Here is a 23,398-nt window from a genome sequence, read left to right as displayed (position 1 = left end):
CATGGGGTTTTGTAGGCGGGGTAAAACTCATCAGAAAAGGAGATTCCTGTGCTAACTTTGCATGCGCCAGGGATGGACGGATGATGATGGAGAAAGATTCGACGTTTTTGGGAGATTCCTGAGGAGGATTGGTATCACGTCCACGTCGGCTCCGTCGGATTGTGTGTGTCAGACAAGCTTCATCTAGAGAGTCGGTGGGTCCACAATAGGTGTCACTAATGCTTCTGTCCACACTTAAAAGAACTACGTGGGTCCCGGGTTAAGAACTGATTCCATGTGACACACCTCTTTGCCACAAAATTTGATTAACCAAATACAGAATCCTCTCTGCATTTGAGGGTCTATTTGGAACACTTAAATTTTTTTTGATTATTATTATTATTATCCAAAAATAGTTAATGAAAATAAGATAATGATAAAAAAAATTTACTAACTATTTTTTGGAATAATAAATTCTTTTTTTCTTTTTTTTTCCATGGGATTCTAAATAGGCCCCAAATGACCGAATGGGGATCTAAGGAAAGAAGAGATTAGTCTACTTTTTACACACTTTTATAGCTTAATCGCCTCACCTAATGCATTTGTTATATGTCTACTTTTATGGAGTTAGAAGCAAACTATATCCCAATTCTAAGTATGAAGAAGTTTTTGTTGAATTCTATTTTGATTCATGGAATCACTTTTCCAGAGATTTATGTGAGTAAAAGGTTTAATGATTGACTAATCCTAGATCTATCAATGCAGAAAAGGCTAGATTTGACCCAAGGCCCATTCCAAAATGACTAGCCAACTTAGGAAACTTTTTTTTCAACTAATAAACTCAATAGATTTGTATTCACTAATCCATGCGGGACTATTCCTTAACATTCCCCCTCACCTGTAGGTCCTTTTTTGTGGCTCTATATGTGGATAATTTAGGTGGAGGCTTACATACTTACCTGCTTTGATACCATGTGAAATTGGGTTCAAGGCCCATCCCATGATGACTAACCACCTTAAAAAACTTTTTTCTCAACTAATAAACTCATGATCTTTGTACTTGTAGAACTATTCCTTAATAAAACATGACAGAAAAAAGGGATTCCATAATAAAAGGCAATTGACATCAATGAATAAGGAAGAAGACACAAGCCTGAAATTTAGTTTTAACGAACATGGCATTCTTTGTCAGTCTGTTGATAATCTCTACCGGGAAAGAGAGATAAAAAGAGAATGCTCCATCGCTAGCTAGTACTATTACCTCAATTCTGTTGTCAAACTAATACTTATTCTGATTCTTGCTTGTTTACGGGCTCAAGAAGGTAAATATCAAGCACGGTAATGACTATCCACCTATACGAATACATTTGAGGTTCATAATGACTTCATTGGTATCAAATGGAGACATTTTCTAGCAAAAATCTGCGTATAACTACACTATTGTCAAACACGAAACAAGGTGGGTTTATATCAATTCTACAGTTGCACACATAAACTTATTTTTATTACTTGTTTGATAAGTTATGTGATAAGGGATAAGCATAATCCTTTTAGTTATCAGATAATATCCCATTGGATTTATCCTATGTTATATTTATCTTCTCGTATAAAGCTTACCTTTTTCATTCTAAATTGTTTAAATATCAATTGTAAATGTGTGGTTCAGTTCAACATTTAACATGGTATTAAAGTAGATCGATCTTCTGCATTTGTCATCCTCCGATTTTTTTTTCCGCTTCCTCTATCTCTCCACCCGTAACTTCCTCTCTGCCACACCGTCCCAAGCTGAGCCACCTGGATGATGTGCTCTCGATCCTCCGTCTGCCTCGGTCTCACCCACCATCGCACCTGTAACTCATGACTCAAGCTGAACTACCGACTCACTCCTCTAGAAAAAAAGAAAAAAACAGAAAAACAAACTTTTCTCCCCATTCTCCTCCTCTCCCTCCCACAAGTTCTGAAACCCTATCTCGTTCTTCCTTTCGTCATTCTTCAGCCTTCCTGTAGACGACGCATCCCTCACCATTGACCAACCAATCCAATTTTCACCTCCACCTTCTCCAGCCATTGTCGTTGCCTCCACTATCGCTCACTCTCTCCCACAATCGCACCAAGCCCGACCTCCGCCTGTTGCACCTCCATAATCCCTTCCTACATTCACCCCTCATCCGTCCGACTCTCCTCTCATTGTCGTTGCTAAAGACCATAACTTTTAACAGCCGTTCTTCCTTCCGTCAATGTCCCTATAGACCAATCGCAAAAATTTCCACATCTCCGCCAATGTTGCCGGTGCCGTCAATTGCCATTTCCGTCATCGCCATCATCACGTCGTATTCAGACTCAAATCCCGTCTTGACGAGTGAAACTAGTTCATGCATCTTTCTCCTCGGCTTCTCCTTTACTTTTGCCAACATCGCCATCTCCATCATCATCAAACTTCACCTCCATCGTCGCTGTTGTCCTTCACCGTTGTCGTTTGTCGTTTGCCGCTTCCCGCTACACACACACACACACACGATGCCCTTGTCCCACACATGGGCGAACTCACACGTGCCAAATAAAAAGAAAAACCCTCACTGCAAATCCTCTCCTCCCCTGCCCGACGATGCATTCTCTCTGATTTTGTCCTCCCCAGCCACTACCAGTGCCACTGTTTATCCACATCTCTTCACCGAATGATGTGTTCCCTTCAATTCCGTCTACCCCAACCGCTACTAGTGTTGTTGTTCTTCTATATTTCTTTACCAGATAAAGCGTTATCTTCGATTTCGTTTGCCTCAATACTGCTGTTCTTCCATACCGGATTATGCTTTTCTCCGATTCCGTCTGCCCCAACGGTAATGCCGTTGTTCTTTTACATCTCTTAACTAGATGATGTGTTATTTTCGATTCTGTCCACCCCAACCTCTATCCACTCATTGTACTTTTGATTCCAATAACTAACAAATAAAACAAATCTCATTACATAACCCTTGCCAAATCTCATTACATAACCCTTGCCAAGGTCATAGTTTCACTTTCAAAAATGTCAAGAAAGAGATTGGATTGATGGATGGACAAAGAAGGGGTCCCCGATCCGGGTATCGACGACAAAGGTGGGTAAGGAAAAAATATAAATAATGGGCCAAATTAATGGGCCTCCTTTTTTCAGAAATGTGACAGAGCAAATCAAATGAGATCGGACAGGACTGAACAAGTAATTATACGGTTGCTAGTAAAAGTCTGGTCAGTGCCCACCGGGGCCCACAGTGTCGTAGCTGTCGCCTCTTAAAGCCAAAAAAATGTACCAAATATTTGCAACTTAATCGCCGTTGATGGAACTGTCGGGGATGGTCAAGCGCAGCAAGTTGGTTCTGGACTGTGGGCCGTTGGATCGAGGAGAATGGAGAATCGAGACCATCCGATCCAATCAAAACAATCTCGAAGTCATTATCACTGGCAGCTCTTTCACTTTTCTCTTTCCGCGGAGAAAATGGGCTGATGCCTCATTGGCTGTCGTTTTAGCGAATGACATTATTTGCAAAAACGTCCACGTTACGTGTCCTTTTCCACTCTCCTATGCCTAAAAAATTCCGTTTCATTAGCGTAATTTTTTTTACGAAAATATTTTACCTAAACGCCGTTTATAATTAGAAAGCTGAAAAGCCCACGAACCTGAAACGTGGCAATTCAATGTCGCAGGGGACCACACATAGCTGAGATGACGTGTCCAACTCCTTTTTTTACGACTGCGAGACGCGAGTGACGATACAACGTGGGACCAACTGCGTACTGTGCGAGTGCTTGGACAATCCTCCCGTACACGTGGCTCGAAAAGTTTCTGATGGGTACAGTCTTGTTGACGTGGCGCGAGGTGGGATCCACCGGCACACTACTCTCCGTTCGTTTTCATGTGAAGAGACCGAAAGGAGAAGCAGCTAAAGGTCACTAATTAAAGTTAAACACTTAATTAAACCTTCTCTGAATTGATATTTTGAGCCCTAATCATTCTTGCTTTAGAAATGTTAATCCGTCGAACATCGAGTGCGCAAAACCCGCCAAATTATAATTAATTAGACCGGTTAAAAAAAAAGATTTAAACTGAACATTAACGTCCCTTAAGTGGGTCCCATTAGGAGGTCAAATGACTGCTAGGTAAAAGATCTTTTCTGTAATTACTAAAAGTACCACAACAACCGTGATTGGTTATAATGGTCAGCTCCTACATTTATTTCGAGACAACTTAGGATTATATAATATTGGGCGCAGACCCCACGGCTTTTTCATTTTTCTCGAATTACAATTTAATACAAGCTTTAAAGCCAAGTCTGGCGTGCACGCTTGAAGAGCATCGACCACTCGTTTCGACTAAAATATCGTCAGCGATACGGCAATGGCCCTTTCGGTCATTTCGCTACAGGTAGCATGAATGTTCTCTGCCTCATCCTAGTGAGAGGTGGACGTGGACGTAGGACGTGTCTTTTTCGTTGAAAATAAAGGAGGAGGCGCGCTCTTTCGACGGAAAAGAGAGTCCCGGAAATCCGAATCCTGAAAACTCGGGTCGCTTTTTTCAACCCGTGCTGACGTGGTGGAAAAATTGTACAGGGAAATCCAATAATCGGGATTATTTTGAGTTTTATATTTTTAAGCACGCTCGGAGGGGTGGGGAAAGCAAGTTTGCGTTAGTGGGGAGGGGTTTTAAACGAAGACAAAGCAAATCTCATTACTATATAAAAAGCTGTCAAATGTAGGGAAATATTCAAATATTAATATTAAAAAAATGGGGAAATATTAAAATAAAACATTTTTTTTATATTCAAGTATCCATGTAAGGTATACTTAATTACAAAAGTACCCTTCACTCGCGTTGGATTTTGAAAGCACGACTCTGACTTTTCCCATCAAAATTTTTAGAAAGAGAGTTTACTTTGTAGTTTCTGAATGACTATAATACCCCTCAAGAACTCTTTGAGAGGCTAATTTTTTACCTCTGAAATTGATATATGTGACAAAAAATTATGAGAGATTGTCACGTATTCATGAAATACCCTTGATTCTTGAATAGAGATGAGAGGAAAGAGGAGGAGGGAATGGGAAGACTCGAGGGAAAAGGAGGCTAATCTGGTCAACCTGAGAAATGGAGTTGTCTTTTGGCGGAATTTCAAACCGATAATGGCAATGATGAAATTTTAGGGAAAAGCAAGGACAAAATATTCTGCTTTTCGTATTTCATTTCGACACTTCGTGAAATCTTCAAGAAAAGGCTCCTAGAGCAGGTATAGGATAGGACAGGTCACTGGAGAAAAACCCTTGCATCTCTCCTCTCTCCTCCCCGAGGTTACTGTAATTGTACAAACTGCTTTTGGTGGAGCGAGAACCAGATGCCTTTGATGTGTATGTGGGTGGTGCTGTTTTTTTCACTGTAGGTGGAGACCGACTCTCTCTCTCTCTCTCTCTTCTCCCCGGTTGCTTTCCTCCTTTTCTGCTTCTCTGTGTTCTTGACTTACTGTTGTCTATGGATTTCGCTGTTTCTGCTCATTTTTCTTCCTTTCTCTGGTAAAATCAGGGGAAATATGCTTCGGAGCGAGAGGTTTGTATGATTTTATGTCGTTAACATCTGGGTTTTCTTATATTTTTTTCGATTTTTCAGGTCCTTCCTTTTTTGGTTGGGGGTCTGGGGTGAGGCGTGTGATGGATTTGCTGCAATCTCTCTGGATTTTTATGGGATTCTTGTCTAGAATTTGTAATTGTTTTCGCACCTTTATCTGGGCTTTATCGGACTTCAGCTAGTGAGTTTTCTTTAACGAAAGCTTTTTCTTGCTTGAATCTGCTTCTTCGGTGACTCTCCCCGGAAATCTGGTCAAGGGTCTTGGTCAGATTTGTTTACTTTAACGCTCAAGTTTTCAAAATTCAATCTCTTCTCTTCGTTTCTGTCAGAGTTGGCTGTCAAAACCCTTCTTGGAAGGCATGGAAGATGGGGGTATGACTCTATGTTTCATAAACTCCGTTCCTCTTCCTTTCGAAACTCTCTGGGCTTGATCTGTACCTTCTCTCCATCTCGTTGAGAGTTTCTCCGGCTCGACTTCTATGTATCACATCTCGTCTTTGCGCTTCAATTTACTTCTTGCCTACTTTGCTCCCTTTCTTCTTTCCGTGAGATTTCATGGCACGCTTTCCCTTTCCGTGTGTTTTCTCTGACATCAGATATTTCTTTCCACGTTTTCTTTGATATGAACGTTTTCCACTCCCTGCTCCAGGTCTCTTCTACCTTCGATTTGTGCATAAAATAACGCCGAAGAAGCCTGATCGAATCTCTTCTTCCGGGTCCGTTGTTGTTGATATCATGCGCTTCATCTGTATCCGTCAGTTTGATCATATGAGATGGTCTTTCTTCTATCTCTTCTGTTTCTGTTTACATAAAATATTGTTTAAGGAGCTAGTTTCTAGTATTTGGGTTTTAAGAGTATCATTTTCCTCTCGATTATCTGCAGGGATCAAGACCAACTCGGTAAAAGGTTCTAACCTTGTTCTTTTGGATTTGATTGGATTCTGTGGCCTTTGGTTATGCTGGAGACTAAGTATAAGGTCAGGGCCAGTCGCAGTAAAGCTCTTGGGACTGTTGAGAATAACAAAACAAAAAAGGAGAAGCCTCTCTCAGATGTTATCCGTTGAAAAACTTCCAGATTCCTCATGTTCCTACAGCATTTCTGGACTGAAAGGTGATGAGAGAGCTACTGAGAAACTTGCCTTACAGGAGGCAGATCCGGAAAAACCAGGACCTTTCTCTATAAGGTAATATATTGTTCGACTTTTCAATCCATCTACCCACAAACGCGAGAGCTTACATGTGTAAGTTTTTACTGATAAAGGTCACAGCTTTGAATCAAATTGGGCAATCGACACTTCCTCACGGCTATTTCTCTTTTTTTTTCTTTCTCTCTCTCAGCGGATATGTAGTAATTCCTTTATCCTGATTAAAACTTTGTTAATTTTCTTTCTGTGCGGCTGATGGGTGGTATGGGAAGTGGCTTGGTTGCATATCTCAAGCCTCGTGGAGATGTTTCTTTGTTTCCCTCCCTTATGATTTCATGTCATCTGCCAGGGATGTGGGTCGGAATTACAAAATTTAAAGCCAAGAAGTAAAAATTATCTCCGAACCATCTCCTGATGTTAGACTGATAAGACCGAGTTGAATAACTCTTGACGGTTACTTCGAATTTGAGGAGGCATAGTGGAGAACCCTTTCAATCCATGTTAACTGAATCCATTTCTTTTCTGCGTTTCCGCATACGATATAAACTCGGTCTGATCAGTCGCGGTGAGAGTTGTGTCCCTCTATGAAAATATTATATTATTGTTCAATCGACCGATGTTTCTGATGCTCCTTCTAATTTGATCTGTTTGCTTTGTTGTGTCTGCAGGAACTATGTTTTCGCTTCGCGGAGCAAGGATATAGGAACGAATTGGCCATTTCCTCCTCAGTTTTTGCAGCTTTGCCTGAAGCATGGCGTAAAAGAGTTATTGCCACCGTTTGAACCTCCTGATTCCGTAAGAGCTCAGTCTTCCGGGACGCCTTCAGAGTCTGATCAAGTGATCGTTCCTACAGAATGCGAAGAGATAGCTTCAACTGAAGTCGATTTGGACGGTGATAAAGATGCCAACAGTTTGTTGGATTCCAGAGTTGATAATATAAAAGGCAAATCATCTGACCCTTGGGCTTTAGAAAATTCAGATCAAGAGCATTCTCCGTTTCCACAGGAGGATACTCAAAGTGATGGAAAATCGGGTAAATTATCAAAATCATCAGGTTTGTCTGAGGCAGGTGGAGAAGAAGTGAGCACAATAACAGTTGCTGCTCATGTTCAAGCTGAACCTAACTCCTTCTCCACCAATAGACCTTGTTCAGTAACTGAAATCAACAAAAAATCAGATAATCCAGCAGTTCTTACAGAGAAGTCGCGAAACTCGTCTGAGCCACCGGAACATAAGCGCCGGTTGATTGTGAAGTTGAGTGGTGTCGCGGAAGCAAGCCGGACAGAAGAGATAATCTCAAATTCTAGCTCCGTATTGGACCCCATGGCGTCAAAAGTTTGCCCTGTTTGTAAAACTTTCTCGTCCACATCGAACACCACTTTAAATGCTCATATTGATCAGTGCCTCTCAGAGGAATCAACAGCCCAACGGGTGGTTACTAAATTAACAAAACCTCATAAAGTTAAACCCAGGAAGAAGAGATCCATGGTGGATATCTGTGCAACCGCTCCACGCTGCACATTAGAAGAGCTAGAAAGGAGAAATGGGTTGACCAGGGCTACAGATTCTAGCTCAGCAGGTCCCAATGAAGAGATTTGTACTGAGAACAAAAGACCACGGTGGGGCCCGACTGATTTCTGCGATGACGGGAACGACGGTGCAGTCTATGTGGATTCGAGTGGTACAAAGATTCGAATACTCTCGAGATTTAATGACTCACCGACTCCAGTTGAGGCGGAAGATCAGAATAATTCAGCCGGCAAGACGAGGCAACCTGGTTTCAGAGGTTCTAAAACTCTCAAGGCAAAGTCCCAGAGCAAGAAATTCTGCTCGACGAAGCTGTATAAGGGCGAGGTATGTGATTTCTCTCTTCAATGAATTTTCTTATTTTTTTCACTGATTTTTTTTTTTTTCAATTGATGGACATTAGCATGTCGTTTCATAGACATGTTTGTCAGCGTAATCTTTCATTATTCTGGTAGATTTACTCTTTTTTATCAAGATATTAAGTTTGGGCAACGGGTCTTGGTTATCAGATTCTTAAAGCGACAGAAAATCATGAGGCAAAGAATCAAGAGAAGGGAGAATCTTTATGTCAGTTGCTTAAAGCAAGAGACCCAGAACATGCTACAGTGTCTCCTGGGACTCTAAAGCAATGGGTGTGTTCCAAAAGAACGGATCTCTCAAAAAAGTCTAGTGAGAAAGGTTCTGTGTCTCGCGATCCGTTGCCTGAGAGCAACCATTCTTCAATTCAAAGAAGTCATATTCTGAAGCTTTCAAGGAGGCCAGGGAATTCAATGTCACATCCTAAAAGCAAGAGAGAAGAGACCCTACTAGGTTCATCAAGTGTAGAGGACAGTGGGGAAGAAATGTCTCAAGCTTCACCTGAGAGTGATATTGATTTGTCAACCAAAGTTTCTTCAATTGCTGATTGCACTATACCGAAATTAGCTACAGGAAACTATGTATCGTCTCCTAGGAGCAAAAGAGTAGAGGAGGATACAAATATTGAAGATCATCATTTCTCATCAAACAAAAGAACCTCAAGCTTAAGGAAGTGTGGTTTATTTGGAAAATCATCTCCACCGATCAAAGCAAACAAGTGGAATGGAAACAAACCAGCATTTAAGAAGTCTTGTAAAGATAAAATGATGGATCCAAGGGGTCACCAGATGAGGCAATCACCTGCAGATCAATTAATTGGACCTCGGTGCAAAAGACTTAACAAGATGCATTGTGCTAATAAATTGGCTCATTTGGAGAATGTTAAGGAATCTGAGGTGGAAGAGCCCTTCAATGAAGCATCTGAAGAAGAGAGGAATGTCAAAAGTACTCCAGAGGGTTCATTAGCATTTTCTGGCCCTGAAAAACTTGACTCTGAAGCTGGTGGTTCTCTTTCACTTGAATCTGATCACTCAGCATCATTGGCTGAAGAGGCGATGGCAGGTGATGGTGCCTCTCCAGTGTTTCTGGTTGAGACATCTTGTGCCGGTGCTCCTGCTGAAACTGGGATGTCAGAGGATGATGGATCAGCCAATCATTCAGTTATGCAATCTGATTCAACTCACTTGCTTGGAAATGTACTTACTGTTGCAGCTTCTCGGTCTGCTATGTGGGTTGACCACAACCCTCAGAAATATTATGGGTACAAAGAGATGCATTCCAATGATTATGGGACAGGTATAAGTTCACAGACCGCAGAATTGGATCCTGGAGTGGATGAAGGCTTTATGTCTGAAGCTCAAAACACAGGCTGTGATTGTGACTCTATGCCTATTCGAGGGTCAGAATTGTGTTTACCAAGTTTTGAGGATATGGGTTATGGAGTTCCGCAGGGGAACTCTTCGTTTGATGCAAGTAATTTGCAGTCCAATCAAGATATTGACAATTCTAGAGATCCTTCTCCAGCTCCAGTTTCTGCAACTTCTACAGACTCTCTCAGTTGCAGGCCAAGATCCCTATTACTCCCACCTGTTCAGGATAAGGGAGGTGGAAGCTGCCCAGATGGTTCCACTGAACCTTTAGAAGCTGTTGATATGATCCACACTTCTACAACGCGATCCTCTTCTAACGTAGAAGGAGCAGAAAGAAGTATGGAAATCAATAGAGACAATCTGAAAATTGCAATCCCAACAAGCAATGATCTTCAAAAAATTTCAGATGATCAGCCATGTTGTTGCTCAAGGAAGGAGAATAGTTCTTGCTTGAATCCAGAATCACAGTTCTTTAGGCAAAGCACCTTCATATCAAGAGTTATCCCAAAAGGAAAACAAGTGAATTTGTGTATCAATAATAATAGGTCAGAAAGTGCTACTTCTTTTGCCTCCTTTCCAACTTCAAGAATCGATACTCCAACCCGAGAATCTCCCTTGCCTGCTAATAAGTTGCATTTGGATACTTCCAGGAAGTTTCCGAATTGTGGTGATTTTGGCTTAGCTAGTCCCTCATCATCTCAGTTGCTCTCTCAATCAACATCTAGTCCGATCCTGAGGTTAATGGGAAAGAACTTAATGGTTGTTAACAAGGACGAAGATGAGCCTGTACAGCTCCAGAAGCCCTCTCTGGGTACTATGACAGATGATCCAAATGCAAAGTATCTGAGTCTTCTTGGGTTTTCCACGGGCAATGCTTTAAATCAGGATAGTACTGCACAATACCACCAGTCTGCAGCTGATTCAGTGGTCTATGGCCAGGATAAATGCAGTTTATCACCAAATTTCAGTGCTGGTCTTTCAAGCGGTTTTAGAGGTCACAACAGCTCTCAGGAACTACCCCTGGCGCCTCAGGAGATGTGGGTTGGTGGTTTTGCAGGGCCTGCTCTCGCCTATGGATCTAAGAGTAACAGTGATTTTCTGGTTCAACAGAAGAGAGTTAGTAAAAGGTTCATCTCTCCATCTGGGTTCGGATACAATGTTGAGAGAAGTGCTCCTCATCAAGTTGCCAGAGCCGGTAGAGAAGTAATTATCATTGATGACTCCCCCGAACATGAACCTGATCCAAGCATGAGTGCAGGACCTTCAGGTTCTAGGATAAACCAGCTGGGTTTGGGAGCCAGTTTACCACCTTCAGGTTCCAACTGTAATTCAAGGCCAGCAAAGGCTTTTTCCTCTTACTCAACACAGAATACTTTCTTAAGGGAACCGTCTGGGCCTAAGCCAAGCTTTTTAATGTCTTGTCCCGGAGCCAATGCTACATCTACAAGGCGAGGTAACCCTGAAGGCTCTGGTGTCTTTCCACAGAGCCCGTTCCTACTTTCCTCCACAGGTTATTTAAAATCAACAGTGTATTATATTTCGAGCCCAAAGTAGACAAAATAATGGAAATGCATCCGGAAACAGGCTGAAGTGTTAGCTCAGTTGTATATCTTAAATCTGATAGCTGCTTTGAACTCACAAACCAGAAAGGGCAGGAGGGCCTTTCCATTGGTCAAAGATTGGTGTGGACTTTGAAAGATTGTGCTTAGAACTGAGCTGTAAAATGGTTCTGGGGTGAAGGAAATATTTTGACAGATGGAGCCAGTGAAACTTTAACTCGTACTAGCAGTTTTGAGCAGAGATTGTATCGTTTTAAAATACTGAAATCTTTATCAGGTTCAAAGAGTTTTGAGGCTGCTGTCAGCAAAAAGTTGCGGCTGTAAGAAGCTTGTTTTATCCGATCTGCAATAATTTATGAATCTGTTCAATCTTTTACTGGGAGCATTTTCTTTCTTATGTCTCGTCTGATTTTCCTTTTTACAGCGAAGTTACTGTCAGCAGTTTAGACTTTAGAGCGCTGGCCATAAAACGTTTATAGATATATAAAGTTCCTTCTTTCAAATGTATAGAAGTGAAAGCTTTTACTGATTTTTTTTTTTTGTGAAATTAATCTTGCTCCTTATTCTAAAGAAGAGCTGGTCCTAAGTGGGAAATACCTGTCAGTACGAGTTTGGTTGTCCTGCTGTATATGTACTATATCTACACCACGCAGAAAAGAAAGGACGCGTTCTTTTCTGGTCACTCATGTTCTTTATCTCTTGTAATTTATGATGACAACCAGTAATGGCAATGGCCACAGCTTGGAAGGCACGATAATGTGCCAGAGATTTCGATCATCAGTTATTTAGCATAAAATTGATTGATACGATAATAGAGATTCGGCAAGCGTTTATGGGCTAGACACTGCTGATTCGAACCCCATATGCTGGACCAGAGATTCGTAAATGCGATTGGAATTCCTTACTGATGAGTATATTTTATGTTATCGTTTCTTCAACCGAGCTCCTGTTAAGCTTTTCAGATTGGAAGAATCTTACTGCGTCGCCTTCTCGAGTTTTATGAAAAAAATTGCTACGTCTTATTGGTTTTTTGCCAAAAAAACCAAAAAAGAAAGCTGTTTGAATTATGCTCATATATCGACAACAAGCTGTCGTAGCTTGTCCTGGAGTAAAACCCAGAAGCCATAAATAGCAAAAAATCAGTTATTCTGCAAATCTCAGTGAACATCACCCATGAAACAGCGTCTGAAGTGGTGACGGAAATCATGGGACCCGATAAAGCTGAAAGAAGATATGGTTGACGATCAAGTAGGCGCATCAGTTGGTGAGGATGACAAGAACCCATCAAGCTTTAAAGCCTGTAAATCCACTACGAAAAGAGTTCGTGAGTTACAGCCTGAAATGTAGCCGTTACGGCACTACGGAAGAAGATGACATCAAGAATGAAGTAAAAGCGACAATCGAAAGAGAGAAGAGAGAGACGCCTGAAGACTGTAGTGAAAAAAAGTGACGGCTTGGTCGAAAGTAAATTTCTCAAACTCTGAAGTCCAAAAGAGAAGTAAAACTGTGAAATAGATAGTGGGAGTTTGAGAAATGAGTCCCCAGAATGATTTCGCAGAGACAAAGACACAAGGTAACGACGTTGGTCCAAAAGAAGTGGAGAACATAGCCGTTGGATCTCCATTATTTGTGTCCCTCTCTTCCTTCTTTTTCTCCTTTTTGTCTTCGGCTTTGTGCAATGTGCGTTGCATGGAAAAAGCTCGACAGCACCATAACTCGGTGGGAGACGGTATCACTTAATAACTGTAATCTCCCACGTCATTAGAAGCGGTGGTGATTCGTTCGGTTTTCCTCTCTTTCCGGCCGGGATCGAGATATAAATATTCAAAAAATACGGGGTTTTTGTGGTAGGACTGGGATCTCTGTCCACTGTCGTCCTCTGCGCTCGGGTTCCTTCGCTCTCTGAAAATCGTAACGTACGAACTGTCTCGTCAGCTGTTCCCGCGGCGGGGGCCCGCCAGATGCGAAGGTAAGGGTTTTGGAACGAAGAAATTTTCAAAAACGTCTAAAGAATACAGATCCGCCAAGTTTTTTAAAATTTTCTTGCAGATTAAGGAAACTATTCCATTTTTTATTCAGAGACGTATTTTTGGGGAAACGACTTTACGAGGATACTCTGAATAGGTTTGTTGAAAATTTCAAACGGATTGGAATTGAATATCTCAGCATTTTTGGATATTAGAATATGATTTCTTTCAACGGAACTGTGTGGAAGGTGTTTTGATGTTGAATCTGGCAATTGGCTGACGCCCAGTTATTTTCGATCTCTCTCTTTTTTCCAGATCCACTAAAGATGGAAAAAAATGAAAGTATTGACGACTTTCATCTGATATTTCAGCGTTTGGTCGTCTCCTCTTCTGTAAGATCGATGAATTCAGGTAGAAATTGGATGGAGTTGGAGCAGTTGGTATACTGTGCGGAGGTCAATGGATATTACTGACTTGAATAATGGAAATCTATGAGAAACTTGAGCATCAAAACCTTCTTCATCTTCCACTTATCCTCTATGATCTAGGTTTTAGTTTTCATCTTCTAAATTTCTTTCGTCTTGAATAATGGAAATCTATGGGAAACTTGAGCATCAAAACCTTCATCTTCCACTTATCCTCTATGATCTGGGTTTTGAGTTTTCATCTTCTACTTTCAATTGCAGGCCTGGATTAAGCAGCAGAACCCAATCTGTCTGGAAGAGAGTATCTTATCAATTACAAGCCTCAAGTCTCAGGAGTCTAACATGTCATACAGATAAACACCCAAAATTACACTTAATCTTCACAACATGTTACACATAAGGGATTTAAACAAATAACACCGCAGAGCTCAGTGGAATTTGAGGCTGGTTAAGACATTGTTGTTGATAGGGTCAGCCAAGTGGTCCAACAGATTCTGGAAGGGCCCAACCCCAGTAACCAGCGCTTGCACAAAGTAACCCAAGATGGCTAACATGGCCAATCTCCCGTTCTTGACCTCCTTAAGCTTCAAATCCTTGAAGGATTTCTCATCTTTCCCAAACCCTAAAGGGTTGAAGAACGGCCCGCCGGGGTATGCTGGGTCGCCTGATCCACCAAGGCCCTTCTCCAGTCCCAAGAAGTACTGTCTTCCCATGGATCCAGGATTGTACCAATCTTGGAATCTCCTGTGCTCCGCGAAGCCCATCAGAGCCATCTCGAAGACGAAGAGCGTGTACGGGTCGGCCCAGTAGTTGTATGTGCCGGCTGGGGGGATGACGCCGGTCTTGAACCAGGGGAGTGCAGTTTCCGCCGGAATGAGACCCAGTTTGCCAAGAATTTCAGGCGCGATAGCGCCGACAGCTCCGAGCATGGCGTATCGGCCATTGATGACTTCACCGTAGGCCAGCCATTTGGGTTCGATGAAGCCTCCGGTTCCTTCCGGGTCCGACAGGCCTAAGGGATCGAACCCGTAGTCGCCTGGGAGACTACACACAGGGAACAAATCTTTACAAAGAAGGTTTTCAAGTGTTTATCCGTTTAAGAATAGAGTGTTTTGTGTTCTGGACTTACGTTCCATCCAAGTACGAAAGGCTTTGTTTCGATGCGAACCAGAGTTGTCTGTCTGCTCCTTGCTGAGAGAAAACGAAGATTTCATGTAAACCCAGATAAATATGCAAGAGATTCCCGTCAATGGCTCGGAATTAACCAGTGATACCTCAGATCAATTACCTAAGGCAAATTAAATCAAAAGAGACAAACATGGAAGTGGGTTTTTTTAACTGACCTTTGCGGGAGGAGTGGAAGCAGCCCGGACAACAAAAGAAGATCTTCTGGGCGATGCTACGAATCTAGAGGATGCTATTTGAAGAGGTCTCCCTCCTAGAAGTTGGCGTCCAGCCTCCATCGAAGAGCTGCTGGAAGCAACCGATACAAGAGCCTGTGTTGCTGCCATTTGATATGTTCTTTACCTTCTGTGTTGAGTCACAAGTTGGGAGTCTGTTAGTAGGGAGAAAATCTCTGGACAAAAAAGGGTGAAATATGCTCCGAAGGAGAAGGGAATGGGTCCACGGAAATCTGAGATATCAGGTGGCTCTTTCTGGAGATGAGATTTGGTAAACTTGGCCAACTAGGTGATGACACATGCCTAGATTCTCCGGATAAGGGATCTTGTGGCCGGTAATTCTTTGGAGATATGTGGCCGGTAAGACACTGGAAGCTCAAAAATCTCATTTGATTCTTTTATTCGAGACTATCAAGAAATCGGTCATTAAATGGTAAATCTTTCTGATCTTAGTACCTTGCTAACCTGCCCTATCAACCTTTCCCATGAAACATCCATGGCGGATTTTGATTTTCGACCTTGTTCTCAAACTCCATCTCCATTTCCATCTCCATCCCCACCCATTCTCATATCCAACGGAAATAATACCTCTCATAAGTGGTTTTTACAATTTTATTATTTTATATTTTTTTACTTTTTATACAGTAATCTAAAGTAAGATAAATCACATATTTCATATTTTTAAAATAAACTTATATTTATTTATACTTTTTGGAGGGTTAATGTGAACAATGAAAAATACAAGAAATATGGCACATATTATTCTTGATAATATTATTGAGTAAAAGTTAAAATATTAAATTTGGTATAATATAATATTTGTAGCTAAATAATTTATTGAACTTTAATTTCTGTTTTTTAGGATTAATCACCGAAATATGGCACAAACACTTTTAGATTCATGCTATATCATCAAAATTACGTCTTTTTATATGAATCCAAATTAATTACATGCTCGTCTATAGTTTATAATGCTGCAACTCACTGTTTCTTCCTGTGCTTCCATTATTTTAGCTATCAACTAGGTTAAGAGGTTGTGATGAACTTGTTAATGCCGTTTGTGTTGAGAGTTGATGAAATGACGAATCCACCCATCTGGGTTACCCATATTCTGTTCGATTGCCCTTACTGCTCAAGTTCCTCTTTCCTCTTTCCATATAGGGGGGGCTCAAGTTCCTCTTTCCTCTTTCCATATAGGGGGGGGGGGGGGGGGGGGGGGGGGGGGGGGTTAGTCCACAATGAAGTGGAATAAATTCCCCCCGTATTACCTAGGTCATCATAAATAAGGTCTTAGTGCAAAATGAATTGAATTGAAGCCAGATAACACTGTTTCATCTCCTCAGGCAAAAACGACGGAAACCTGATTCTGCCCGTTTTTTCAAATCATCGACTTACCACGAGCGACGGCGTCGCTTCCCCCCCCCACCCCCCCTCCCCCACGAAACTAAAAATCCTTTCTCAATTCCTCTTTCTCCTCTCCTCTGCTCGGCCTTCGTCTCCCGACGAATTTTTTCGCCTGACCTTCTTATCTCTTTTTCGCTCTCTGTTCCCTTTGCTCCTCTCGCTCGGCTCTCGTCTTTGTTCTTTGCTCCTCTGCTGTCTCTGCTCCCTCTACTCTCTCGCATTTATCTCTCGTTTTCGCCCCATCTCCCTCTCTCGTCTCTTTCTCTCTCGGCCTTTCTCTTCCTTCTCCCTCTCTCGTCTCCCTCTCTCTTTTGCCTCTAGGCCTCCATCTCTTCTCACTCTCGACCTCCCTCTTCCTTCTCGTTCTCGCTCTTCTCTTTCCTCCTCCCCCGATTTCCTTCAATCTTCTTCGATTTTCGACAGTTAGGTGTCGATTTCTTCCATTGGGCTTACATTTGCCCATTCGGTGGTGATTTCCCCCAAATATTAGAAGGTAATCCGAAACCCTAATTTTTTTTCAACTAATTTAGTGTTGTGTTTGAGTTAATTTGAATTTTCGTGCGTAATTTATCTTGATTGTGGCCAAATTTTGGGATGTAGGGTTAGGGTTTATGGGATTTAGGGTTCAAATTCGTGTTGATAGGGTTTAATTTCGGGATTAGAGTTGGGGTTTGGGACTTTTAGGGTTTTAAGGTCTAGGGTTTAGTTTTGAAGAGTAGTTTTTGTTTAGGGTTTAGTTTTGGAGTGATGCCTGATGAGTTTAGATGTTGTACGGATCTTTGATACGACTTGGATATGATGCCGATTCCTTTTCAGCCAATGCACTTGTTGATATTTATGCTAAATTATGAGATAATGAAGCTTCTATGATGGTTTTTGAGAAAATTTTGTTATGTATTGCTGCAAACAATTATAGTTCGACTCATGGTCAGTTTTTTTATTTTATTTTTTAAATTCTTATAAAAAAATGTCACTTCTTTCTCCTTTTATGGTTGAATATATTTCAAAAATAAGTTCTATAGAAATGGGAGCTCGAAATGAGGAATGACTTCTCTGTGTTGTATTTGTGTGGATGAATTTAGGTAAAAGTAAACGCTAGGCAGTCTCCAACATATCGTTGAGGGAGAAACTTCCCCATCGGATAAAGGTTGACTTCTTTGCATTTTGTTTTCTTGGAGTTGTTTCTATGAAATTCTCATGATTTTAAAATAAACTTGAGGTAAAGTAGAGTGACATTCAGTGTTTCACTGAAAGAAGGTTTGGAAGACCACAAAGCGGAGATTATTATGTGAGAATAGATCCAGAAGTTTTATTAGTGCTGACTTACATGAATCAGTATGGTTCCTTTAGAAGATATAGCATAAAAATCAGTATCTTGTTTTTGAATTTATTGTAGAATCATAAACCGAACTAAGCAGTAAGTCTTTTATAAATTGGCTTGAAGACAGTTGTTGTACCTGATAGCTAAGGTGTATCAGCGCGACCTTGTAAAAGGTCTTCTCTTCTGTGAATAGCCAATTCAGTGAACTAGTTAAGGTTTTTCTTTGCATAGCCAATTGAGCGAACTAGTAAATGCTGTATGGAAATGTTGCATATGTCTAATGGATCTTTGATACGACTTGGATATGATGCTGATTCCTTTTCAGCTAATGCACTTGTTGATATTTATGCTAAATTAGGAGATATTGAAGCTGCTATGATGGTTTTTGAGAAAATTTTGCTACCTGATATTGTTTCATGGAACACTCTTATTACCGGTTGTGCTCTTCATGGTTTCCATGATCTAACACTGGAATTGTTGCAAGAGATGAAAGTGTTAGGCACAACTCCAAACATGTTCACTCTATCTAGTATTCTTAAAGCTTGTGCAGGCATGGGAATGATCGATTTGGGCAGGCAAATTAATTCACATTTGATGAAAGTGGGTTTTGATACTAATGTATTTGTCTGTGTGGGACTTGTTGATATGTACTCAAAATGTGGTCTTATGGAGGATGCAAGAAGGGTTTTCAATTTGATGCCTATGCAGGATTTAATTTATTGGAATTCTATAATCTCAGCCTACGTACAAAATTTGAATGATGAAGAAGCCATATCACTTTTCTGTGATATGCAAAAAGAAGGGTTTAATTGTAACCAAACAACATTGTCCACTATTCTGAAACCAATTGCTAGCTTGCAATTAATTGATGCGAGCAAAGAGATCCACTCATATGCTATCAAATTGGGGTTGGAGTCTGATGTTTATGTCACAAATAGTCTTATCGATGCATATGGCAAATGTCATTATACGGAGGATGCAAAGAAAGTTTTTGTCATTTTATATCTTTTTGTCACGTGTTTTATTTTTATTTATTAAGTATTTTTATATTATATATTATGTTATTACAAAATAATTTATTTATTAATTATATTCATTTATGTTATTTTTAATTGTTTTATGTAATTTAAATAATTTATTCTAGTCACACGTAATTAGTATATTAAGTTATAATAAATTTCATTCATTAATTGGTTTAATTATCCAATTTTTATAATTAATTAAACCATTAGGTTTATTTATTATATTCTCTTATATTATTTTTTAATTTTTATTAATTTTATATAATTTATTCTAGTCACAAGTAATTAGTATATTAATTTATAATTAATCGTAATCATTAATTGGTTAATTATCCAATTGCTATAATTAATTAAACCATTATGTTTATTTATTATATTCCCTTATGTTATTTTTTAATTTTTATTAAATTTATATAATTTATTCTAGTCACACGTAATTAGTATATTAATTTATAATAAATTATAATCATTAATTGGTTAATTATGTATTCATTCTCTTCTTTATTTAGAAAAAGACACTGGAATCTGTTTTCCAAGCACTAACACTAGAATCTGTTTTCCAGCCACTTCAACTGGCCTGGACTAACACCCAAACATGAGTTGAAGTGGAAGCAATTCATCTCACTTCAATTCAATTTTCCACTTTATTTCCACTATATTGCGGACTAACCCCCCCCCCCCCCCCCCCCTATTCATGCTATATCATCAAAATTACCTCTTTTTATACGAATAAAAATTAATTACATGCTCTTCTATAGTTTATAATGTTGCAACTCACTGTTTCTTCCCGTGCGTGCATTATTTTAGCTATCAACTGGGTTAAGAGGTTGTGATGAACTTGTTAATGCCGTTTGTGTTGAGAGTTGATGAAATGACGAATTCACCCATCCGGGTTACCCATATTCTGTTCGATTGCCCTAGCTGCTCAAGTTCCTCTTTCCTCTTTCCATATAGGGGGGGTTAGTCCACAATGAAGTGGAATGAATTCCCCCCGCATTACCTAGGTCATCATAAATAAGGTCTTAGTACAAAATGAATTGAATTGAAGCCAGATAACACCGTTTCATCTCCTCAGGCAAAAATGACGGAAACATGATTCCGCCCGTTTTTTCAAATCATCGACTTACCACGAGCGACGGCGTCGCTTCTTCCCCCCCCCCCCCCCCCCCCCCCCCCAAACTAAAAATCCTTTCTCATTTCCTCTTTCTCCTCTCCTTTGCTCAGCCTTCGTCTCCCAACGAATTTTTTCGCCCGACCTTCTTATCTCGTTTTCGCTCTCTATTCCCTCTGCTCCTCTCGCTCGGCTCTCGTCTTTGTTCTTTGCTCCTCTGCTATCTCTGCTCCCTCTACTCTCTCGCCTTTATCTCTCGTTTTCGCCCCATCTCCCTCTCTCGTCTCTTTCTCTCTCGGCCTTTCTCTTCCTTCTCCCTCTCTCGTCTCCCTCTCTCTTTTGCCTCTAGGCCTCCATCTCTTCTCACTCTCGGCCTCCCTCTTCCTTCTCGTTCTCGCTCTTCTCCTTCCTCCTCCCCCGATTTCCTTTGATTTAACCTATTCCGGTTTCAATATCCTTCGATTTCCTTCAATCTTCTTCGATTTTTGACAGTTAGGCATCGATTTCTTCCATTGGGCTTACATTTCCCCATTCGGTGGTGATTTCCCCCAAATATTAGAAGGTAATCCGAAACTCTAATTTGTTTTTCAACTAATTTAGTGTTGTGTTTGAGTTAATTTGAATTTTTGTGCGTAATTTATCTTGATTGTGGCCAAATTTTGGGATGTAGGGTTAGGGTTTATGGGATTTAGGGTTCAAATTCGTGTTGATAGGGTTTAATTTCGGGATTAGAGTTGGGGTTTGGGACTTTTAGGGTTTTAAGGTCTAGGGTTTAGTTTTGAAGAGTAGTTTTTTTTTAGGGTTTAGTTTTGGAATGATGCCTGATGAGTTTAGATGTTGTACGGATCTTTGATACGACTTGGATATGATGCTGATTCCTTTTCAGCCAATGCACTTGTTGATATTTATGCTAAATTATGAGATATTGAAGCTTCTATGATGGTTTTTGAGAAAATTTTGTTATGTATTGCTGCAAACAATTATAGTTCGACTCATGGTCAGTTTTTTTATTTTATTTTTTAAATTCTTATAAAAAAATGTCACTTCTTTCTCCTTTTATGGTTGAATATATTTCAAAAATAAGTTCTATAGAAATGGGAGCTCGAAATGAGGAATGGCTTCTCTGTGTTGTATTTGTGTGGTTGAATTTAGGTAAAAATAAACGCTAGGCGGTGTCCAACATATCGTTGAGGGAGAAACTTCCCCATCGGATAAAGGTTGACTTCTTTGCATTTTGTTTTCTTGGAGTTGTTTCTATGAAATTCTCACGATTTTAAAATAAACTTGAGGTAAAGTAGAGTGACATTCAGTGTTTCACTGAAAGAAGGTTTGGAAGACCACAAAGCGGAGATTATTATGTGAGAATAGATCCAGAAGTTTTATTAGTGCTGACTTACATGAATCAGTATGGTTCCTTTAAAAGATATAGCATAAAAATCAGTATCTTGTTTTTGAATTTATTGTAGAATCATAAACCGAACTAAGCAGTAAGTCTTTTATAAATTGGCTTGAAGACAGTTGTTGTACCTGATAGCTAAGGTGTATCAGCGCGACCTTGTAAAAGGTCTTCTCTTCTGTGAATAGCCAATTCAGTGAACTAGTTAAGGCTTTTCTTTGCATAGCCAATTGAGCGAACTAGTAAATGCTGTATGGAAATGTTGCATATGTCTAATGGATCTTTGATACGACTTGGATATGATGCTGATTCTTTTTCAGCTAATGCACTTGTTGATATTTATGCTAAATTAGGAGATATTGAAGCTGCTATGATGGTTTTTGAGAAAATTTTGCTACCTGATATTGTTTCATGGAACACTCTTATTACCGGTTGTGCTCTTCATGGTTTCCATGATCTAACACTGGAATTGTTGCAAGAGATGAAAGTGTTAGGCACAACTCCAAACATGTTCACTCTATCTAGTATTCTTAAAGCTTGTGCAGGCATGGGAATGATCGATTTGGGCAGGCAAATTAATTCACATTTGATGAAAGTGGGTTTTGATACTAATGTATTTGTCTGTGTGGGACTTGTTGATATGTACTCAAAATGTGGTCTTATGGAGGATGCAAGAAGGGTTTTCAATTTGATGCCTATGCAGGATTTAATTTATTGGAATTCTATAATCTCAGCCTACGTACAAAATTTGAATGATGAAGAAGCCATATCACTTTTCTGTGATATGCAAAAAGAAGGGTTTAATTGTAACCAAACAACATTGTCCACTATTCTGAAACCAATTGCTAGCTTGCAATTAATTGATGCGAGCAAAGAGATCCACTCATATGCTATCAAATTGGGGTTGGAGTCTGATGTTTATGTCACAAATAGTCTTATCGATGCATATGGCAAATGTCATTATACGGAGGATGCAAAGAAAGTTTTTGTCATTTTATATCTTTTTGTCACGTGTTTTATTTTTATTTATTAAGTATTTTTATATTATATATTATGTTATTACAAAATAATTTATTTATTAATTATATTCATTTATGTTATTTTTAATTGTTTTATGTAATTTAAATAATTTATTCTAGTCACACGTAATTAGTATATTAAGTTATAATAAATTTTATTCATTAATTGGTTTATTTATCCAATTTTTATAATTAATTAAACCATTAGGTTTATTTATTATATTCTCTTATATTATTTTTTAATTTTTATTAATTTTATATAATTTATTCTAGTCACAAGTAATTAGTATATTAATTTATAATTAATTGTAATCATTAATTGGTTAATTATCCAATTGCTATAATTAATTAAACCATTATGTTTATTTATTATATTCCTTTATGTTATTTTTTAATTTTTATTAAATTTATATAATTTATTCTAGTCACACGTAATTAGTATATTAATTTATAATAAATTATAATCATTAATTGGTTAATTATGTATTCATTCTCTTCTTTATTTAGAAAAAGACACTGGAATCTGTTTTCCAAGCACTAACACTAGAATCTGTTTTCCAGCCACTTCAACTGGCCTGGACTAACACCCAAACATGAGTTAAAGTAGAAACAATTCATCTTACTTCAATTTAATTTTTCACTTCATTTCCACTTTATTGTGGACTAACCCCCCCTATTCATGCTATATCATCAAAATTACCTCTTTTTATACGATGCTATATCATCAAAATTACCTCTTTTTATACGAAGCAAAATTAATTACATGCTCTTCTATAGTTTATAATGCTGCAACTCACTGTCTCTTCCCG

At 39.5% G+C, this 23,398-nt stretch overlaps 3 protein-coding genes across 3 annotated transcripts; 2 read left to right on the top strand and 1 right to left on the bottom strand.

The window, feature by feature from the left end:
• Positions 1-5,460: 5,460 nt before the first annotated feature.
• On the top strand, positions 5,461-11,972 carry LOC137936748 (uncharacterized). The gene is made up of 4 exons (XM_068781610.1): positions 5,461-5,548; positions 6,450-6,750; positions 7,380-8,565; positions 8,748-11,972. Exons 2-4 carry the CDS (start codon positions 6,617-6,619, stop codon positions 11,517-11,519), a joined length of 4,092 nt encoding a protein of 1,363 aa, XP_068637711.1. The 5' UTR covers positions 5,461-5,548; positions 6,450-6,616; the 3' UTR covers positions 11,520-11,972.
• A 2,271-nt stretch (positions 11,973-14,243) lies between these two features.
• On the bottom strand, positions 14,244-15,521 carry LOC137937599 (chlorophyll a-b binding protein 8, chloroplastic). Its single transcript, XM_068782696.1, has 3 exons — positions 15,260-15,521; positions 15,046-15,107; positions 14,244-14,960 (listed from the first exon to the last, which is right to left on the bottom strand). Exons 1-3 carry the CDS (start codon positions 15,425-15,427, stop codon positions 14,345-14,347), a joined length of 846 nt encoding a protein of 281 aa, XP_068638797.1. The 5' UTR covers positions 15,428-15,521; the 3' UTR covers positions 14,244-14,344.
• Positions 15,522-18,305: 2,784 nt separating this feature from the next.
• On the top strand, positions 18,306-22,603 carry LOC137937491 (pentatricopeptide repeat-containing protein At4g39530-like). Its single transcript, XM_068782547.1, has 2 exons — positions 18,306-19,028; positions 21,797-22,603. Exons 1-2 carry the CDS (start codon positions 18,306-18,308, stop codon positions 22,601-22,603), a joined length of 1,530 nt encoding a protein of 509 aa, XP_068638648.1.
• The last annotated feature ends 795 nt before the right edge of the window (positions 22,604-23,398 follow it).

The sequence above is a fragment of the Aristolochia californica genome, unplaced genomic scaffold, assembly GCF_029961685.1.
Source record: "Aristolochia californica isolate CCGP_79_NKW_82.1479 unplaced genomic scaffold, dmAriCali1.0.hap1 SCAF_7, whole genome shotgun sequence".
Taxonomy (NCBI): Eukaryota; Viridiplantae; Streptophyta; class Magnoliopsida; order Piperales; family Aristolochiaceae; genus Aristolochia; species Aristolochia californica.
This window is presented reverse-complemented; position numbering and strand designations above follow the sequence as displayed.

Coding starts and splice junctions, on each gene's coding strand:
- LOC137936748 (XM_068781610.1), top strand. CDS start 6,617: ATGTTATCCGTTGAAAAACTTCCAGATTCCTCATGTTCCTACAGCATT. Junction 6,751..7,379: donor CCAGGACCTTTCTCTATAAG/GTAATATATTGT, acceptor TTGTGTCTGCAG/GAACTATGTTTTCGCTTCGC. Junction 8,566..8,747: donor CGAAGCTGTATAAGGGCGAG/GTATGTGATTTC, acceptor CTTGGTTATCAG/ATTCTTAAAGCGACAGAAAA.
- LOC137937599 (XM_068782696.1), bottom strand. CDS start 15,427: ATGGCAGCAACACAGGCTCTTGTATCGGTTGCTTCCAGCAGCTCTTCG. Junction 15,108..15,259: donor CTTCCACTCCTCCCGCAAAG/GTCAGTTAAAAA, acceptor GTTTTCTCTCAG/CAAGGAGCAGACAGACAACT. Junction 14,961..15,045: donor CTTTCGTACTTGGATGGAAC/GTAAGTCCAGAA, acceptor CCCTGTGTGTAG/TCTCCCAGGCGACTACGGGT.
- LOC137937491 (XM_068782547.1), top strand. CDS start 18,306: ATGTTGCATATGTCTAATGGATCTTTGATACGACTTGGATATGATGCT. Junction 19,029..21,796: donor ATACGGAGGATGCAAAGAAA/GTTTTTGTCATT, acceptor TTCTTTGCATAG/CCAATTGAGCGAACTAGTAA.